This window comes from Alnus glutinosa, chromosome 1 (assembly GCF_958979055.1).
Source record: "Alnus glutinosa chromosome 1, dhAlnGlut1.1, whole genome shotgun sequence".
NCBI classification, from domain to species: domain Eukaryota; kingdom Viridiplantae; phylum Streptophyta; class Magnoliopsida; order Fagales; family Betulaceae; genus Alnus; species Alnus glutinosa.
In genome coordinates, this window is record NC_084886.1 from 768,376 (window position 1) to 774,500 (window position 6,125).

Below are 6,125 nucleotides of genomic sequence, written 5' to 3' on the forward strand. Positions count from 1 at the left end.
TTAAACAAAACCCAGACGGACGTGAATGGTGAATTCCTGAAATATGGAAAGGATCCTATTCCTTTCTTTTTCTTTCTGAAGGAGAAGATCTCATATTCCATTGCTAATAATAATTTTTTTAAAGGAAAATTTCAAAGGGAGGAGTTTTTGGCAGGTCTCCGTCCCTCAAAATGCTTCTTGGTGTTGGAGAAAAATCCTCAAACTTAAGGATATTGCTAGAGGATTTATTAGGTATAAGGTGGGTGATGGCCGGAAGATTTTTCTTTGGTATGACAATTGGCATCCGACTGAGTGTTTGATTAATGTCTATGGACAGAGAACTGTTTATGATGCTGGCCATGGTATTGGACCGAAATTGGATTCAATTATTAAAAATGGATCTTGGTATTGGCCTAGTGCTAGGTCTGATGCTATTGTTGCTATCCAAAGTCGCTTGTCTGAGGTGGAGTTGGGAGGTCTTGATCAAGCCATTTGGGATTCAAAGTCTGGTCAGTTTTCTAATGCAAAGACTTGGGACAAACTGAGGATTAGATATCCTGTGGTTGATTGGTATAACATTGTTTGGTTTGCTTCTGTTATTCCCATGCATGTTTTCTTTCTTTGGTTAGCTTTCCATAAAGCTATTACTACCCGAGAGAAGATGTGTGATTGTCTTGTTGGTGATAGCTTATGTCTTTTTTGCAGAACTTCCATGGAGAGTCAAAGCCATCTTTTCTTTGAATGTAGTTTCAGTAAAAGGATTTGGAGGTCTCTTATGAGTGAGTGTTTGGTGAGTAACTATCCATCTGATTGGGATGAGATTGTTGTTTGGAGTATTGTAGCTTTGAAGGGCAATAATATGGTGAGCTGTGTTCGAAAACTATGCTTGGGGGCTGCTGTTTATCATTTATGGCTTCAAAAGAATGCTATTCTTCATGGTAAAACCCTTAGAACTAAAGAGCAAATTATCTCCAAGATTCGGTGGGAGGTTAGAGCTAGAGTAATGGTCAAATTTTCAGGTCGAATGGTTCACTGCCGCTGATCTAATTTTTTGGTTTTTCTCTGGTTTGTGTAGGTTTGGTTGTGTTTTGTTTGTTTGTTGGTGTTGCTATGTTTTGAGCTTGAATTTGCTGGTTTGCTACTTTTTTAGCAATTAGGTGGGTTTGTTGCAACATTGATTCTAGTTTTTACTGGAGTGTAGTTTGAAGTGTTTGGTTATAAAGCTTTTGGTTAAAAAAAAAAAAAAAAAAAAAATCACTTACTACCCCTCTTCTTTTATCACTTTTGCAATCATATCCTTAACCTTTAAAAAATGTCAATTTAGAGTCAAAGGATAATTAATATTGCAAACTTGGTTACAATAAATTGATAATTTTAAAATTTAAAGGTATGATTACAAAAATGACGAAGATCAGAAGTAGTAAGAAGTTTTTGTTTTTGTTTTTGTTTTTTAATTAAAAAAAAAAAAAAAAAAAAAGAAAAAAAAAAAAAAAGAGGGGGGGTCTAGGATTTTCAAAATTACGTTTTGGGCTAACTAGTTTTTTCACACATTTCTTAAAAATATAATTCTTACCAACTTTTCACACAATTATCCTACGTGACAAAAAATCATAAAATAATTATTTGAAAAGTTAGCAGGGAATCCTATCTTCATTTCTTATACTCTAGTAAAAAGTTATTCTAATCAAATTTTCCACGTTTCTTGTTTGAATACCATAATATAAACATATTTTTATCAAAGCGTAAAAACAAGTCTATCATGAAAGTGATGTTCCACCCGCAGACCAAAAGGCAAATTCCCGTGAATACTTGAGCTTAACTTTATTGCACGACATGGACGAAACGACGCATCCAATACAATTTAAGGTATGGATTAAATCATACGGAATTCAATCTAAAGTACAAAGAAAAGGTTAATATACATGTGACACCACCAATAATAAAATAACTTGATAAATAATAAACGAATGGCTTCAAAAGCCCACATGGATAGCCGACCATACGAAGGTCTAGAGGAAGGAGGCAGCGAATAATAATAATAATAACACCAGTCGGAATTGTCAAAGACATACAACACCCATTAGTCATTACTAAAAACGTGAACCACCTCCGTGGTCCCCTACCAAGCTTTTCTATTGGCACTCCATCTGTCTTAAGAGGATAAAGCTTTTACTAGAATAAAGCTTAAATCCTTGGAGGACATAAGCATTTTACAACTATTTGTGTTATAGCCATCTCCTGTCAAACGCGTATTAGGTGCAACAAGCATACGGCGAAACCGAAGTCAACCTGCAGAAATATCAAATCCACGTGTTATTCATTTTACGCGGAACATCCCTGTTATGCAATTTCTTATATATATATTATAAGACACTAAACGTTACCCCAAAAAAAAAATAAGGACAAATAACTTTGCCGTGAATAGAAAATGTCTATAATCATGGTCATCTCAGGTCGGCATGGCAACCCCAGTCAACAACCGCGTGCATCATTTACGGAATGAGAATTCCAGCAATTGATTATGAATTGAAATAACCAGTAATTTGAACGGTACATAGAAAGGGAGTCCATCCGGAACAACCTATCCAAATAAATTTTAAATTGTCCGGCCAACAATTGGGTTAACGGGATCGGGATTCCCTGTTTGGATTGTAGAAAACTTGATGTAATTGTGAGACTCCCGCCTCAGGATCGGTTCAATTCCCGCCCAAGGAAGGTGAACCTATCGGGGGCGTCTTTCAGAATTATCCGGCAACAAACAATTGTAGGAGATCTCTAATAATAGAGAATTTCTATCCAAGTTACGGATTACAAGTAGAGAAGTCTAAACATTTACCAGTTGTATTTCTAATAATAGTCCGTGTGAATCCTTTATTTAAGATGTTCCATATTGATATTGTTACGTACCAAAATAAGGCTAATTAAATTTAGACAATGTGGGATTAAAATGGGTATTATTCTTAAACTAGGAAACTGTTTACTAAGATAATCCCAACTACCGCGAGATATGAGTAAATCTTAGCACTTGTATCCATATCTCAACAGTAGATTCAAGATATCATATCCCTTTTTAGATAGAAGATATGGTAGAGTCAATCATTACTTCAAATCCTGTTCCCTCTTCTGATTATTGGGTGGATCGAAATAACTGATAGTTCCTCCAAATTTATCTAAAAATCACCTTGAATGATAATCTTTATCCTTTAATTTCAATCAAATTCCTTGCAGGAAATACTTTTTTTTCGCAGAATTTAGTAGTTTAAAGTAAAAGAAAGAAAAGAAAAAAAAAAAAAAAAAAAAAGTCTTGTATTATAATTGTGAACCTTGGTCTTCTGAAAGAGATCACAATATTCTTTTATTGAACGATTTATGATCCTTGAAATATTGCACAGATTTTTAATTTGAATTGTAAATATCAAACATTCCCATTTCGTGATTAAAAGTTTACTACATCAACAAGTTTGTAAATGTGTTATTAGTTTTAATGACAGAAATAATTAGCTCACTGGAAACTAATTTCACGAACAAAAGCACAATTATAAAGAGAAGACGATTTTAAAAGCATGAAACGGCTAGTATCCAACAGGGGTTTACCTCTCTTTGCGTTTCTCTAAGAATCTTTGCAACGACTTTCTTCGCGCAATTGGTAGATCTGCAATAGTCACCAATAATTCCCTTATTTAGAAGCAAAGTATTACTACATAGTTAGCATTATGTGCAATGATTTTGAAACCCCTGCCTACCCCATTATCATTTCTAGCACTATTGCCAAAGAAGAAAGACGAAGAAAAAAAAGTTGCTTCAATATTACGAAGTTAAAACTTCCAACACAAGTGAAAATAAGTGTCACTAACCCCCGTTTAGTGTATCGAGCAGCTGTTGTTGGTCGCTTGAAGGAACTGAAAGTTTCATCGAATCGAATGTTCTTTCCAGAGCAAGCTTCAAAATGTTCTCCGCCTGTATATGTACAATCGTCCCAATTACACCCCAAAAAAAAAAAAAAAAAAAGAAAAAAAAAAGGTTTAAATTAATCAAACCTTGTCTCGAGGCGCATCGAAAACCGAGACGGTCCCGTTGTAAAATATCGTTAAAGGTGCTGTATCTGAAAGGCTCTCTGGGATAAGCCTGGAATTTTTTTTCAATGTAAAATTTCCATGGTTCCAGAAAAAGAAAGAAAGAGAGGAAAAAAAGAAAAAAACAAAATAAATGTGAAATTATCTGAGTACCTGAGTGTAGGAGGAGTATAGACAGGTAAAGCCGGACTCGAAGGCACCGAAATCGAAATCTTTGAAGGAATCGGATTGCCGCTTTCGCAGCCGTGGTTCACAGAACCGGAGGCAATCACGGATTTGAGAACTTGAGGGTTGATCTTGGAAATGGCGCTTTGCATTCCTGCAAAAGAAAACGCAGCCTTCAACACCTAATGCATAACACATATCGAGAGCCAAAGAAATAAAATTGTGAATCAAAGTTCAAACCGACCTCGAAAGCTTCTCTGGCGATCAAGAAACTTCTGGAACTGAGATTTGGAAGAGTTCTCTTTCTCCATTCCGAAGAAATCGAGCTCAACAACGGTTGCCCTCGACATATTCTTCGTCTTTTCGGAGCTGAATGAGTTGGGTTTTGGGTTGAAGAGGAAGGGTGATATTTGAAACGAATGAGAGCGTTATAAAAGGCCGTAAATGATAGTCACGAGGGACATGAGATTTGAAAGAAATGACAGAGCGACAGAGAGAGAGAGGGAGCGCCTGTAGCTCTAAATGCCACACGTCTTCCACGAGGTGTCATACACAAAAGAAAAGAAACAGGGTCCAACTTATTTATATATAAATATAATACAACTAAACTTCGCTTTATTTTCCAGCTCCAGTCTCTCCGACTCTCTCCCTCCGCTACTCCGGTTTGACTCCTGCATTGCTGGCTTAAATTTGTTGAATATTTCTACGACAGATATTTGGAGCTGTGGACTAAATTAACTTGTTTGACAACTTTGCCCCTAAATTTGCTTTTATTTTTGAGAAAAATCCTTAAATCAGTTCTTGGAATTTGACCCTTTCACAAGTATATTACCTCTTTAAATTTTAAAAACTGACATCACTCCATATGATTCCCTATCTATAAATAACTTCGTTAGTATAAATTTCAGCCATTTTTTTTTTTTTTTAATGAGGATCATGGAATTACATATTTACCTTATAAAGAGAAAAAATTAAAAAAATAAAGCCAGGTGGTTGATCATCTCTTTTAAGGGTTTGAAGATGGTTCGGCCATTTTCATTGTCAGAATTTAAGAGTGGTTAAACTACCTCAAATTCAATTGGCCGACTATCCTATTTTTACTCTTTTTTAAAATAAATAAATAGATTTGTAATTTTACAATGAGTCATGGAAAAAATGGTCTAAATTTGTACTAAATTAATTATTTATCACGTATTTATATCAAAGAAAATGATTTATCACTTGTTTTTTAAAACTCAAATAGTTATTTGTCAATTGGCCAAAGCCCATTAAAATGGTTTTAACAATTTTCCTTTTTGTGTAATATTTCCGGTAGGCAGTGCCGTTTCCTGGTCTTGCTTTTTCTAGATGCTATATGTAATTTCCAAGGTGTTTTGTCTAACTTCTTTTTTGGCTTTTTGAATGGGTCTCTCGCTTTTACTAGTTCTTTACTCTTTTTCTTTTTTCTTTTCCTTCCGGTTTGAGCCTTTGAAATTTGAACAATATGAATCACATTTCGATAGAGGCCTGATTTCTAAAAGCATTCAAAGTATCTTCTTTTCTTTCTTTCTTTCTTTCTTTTTTTAATTTTAGAGAATAAAATTACTTTTATTTTTCTATTCAAATACACTCCTCAATAGTTTTTTTTTTTTTATCTTTCTATATATTAATTAAATATTCTTTCTTTACAAATATATGTTCATATCTACCCTTACATTTTTTCACAAAATTCCAACACAATCTCGAATAAAAAGCAATGAGATAAGAGAAAAAAGATAAATATTTTATATCAAATAATTGATAGGAATCACTTTTGACTCCCTACAAATTAGGTGGAACAATAGAATTCCCAACACTTAAAAGACCATAGTTTTTTGTGATTTTATATATATATATATATATATATATATATATATATATATATATATA

At 34.0% G+C, this 6,125-nt stretch overlaps 1 protein-coding gene across 1 annotated transcript; it reads right to left on the minus strand.

The window, feature by feature from the left end:
* Positions 1 to 1,916: 1,916 nt before the first annotated feature.
* LOC133864006 (protein TIFY 9) lies at positions 1,917 to 4,764 on the minus strand. Its single transcript, XM_062300191.1, has 6 exons — positions 4,462 to 4,764; positions 4,206 to 4,371; positions 4,017 to 4,104; positions 3,834 to 3,936; positions 3,574 to 3,631; positions 1,917 to 2,268 (listed from the first exon to the last, which is right to left on the minus strand). The coding sequence occupies exons 1-6, from the start codon at positions 4,565 to 4,567 to the stop codon at positions 2,232 to 2,234; spliced, it is 558 nt and encodes a 185-aa protein (XP_062156175.1). The 5' UTR covers positions 4,568 to 4,764; the 3' UTR covers positions 1,917 to 2,231.
* Between the last annotated feature and the right edge of the window lie 1,361 nt (positions 4,765 to 6,125).

Excerpts from the sequence above, each read along its gene's own strand:
- LOC133864006 (XM_062300191.1), bottom strand. The coding sequence starts at position 4,567 with ATGTCGAGGGCAACCGTTGTTGAGCTCGATTTCTTCGGAATGGAGAAA. Across the intron at positions 4,372-4,461 it reads TCGCCAGAGAAGCTTTCGAG|GAATGCAAAGCGCCATTTCC; the intron begins GTCGGTTTGAAC and ends TTTCTTTTGCAG. Across the intron at positions 4,105-4,205 it reads TATACTCCTCCTACACTCAG|GCTTATCCCAGAGAGCCTTT; the intron begins GTACTCAGATAA and ends AAAAAATTCCAG.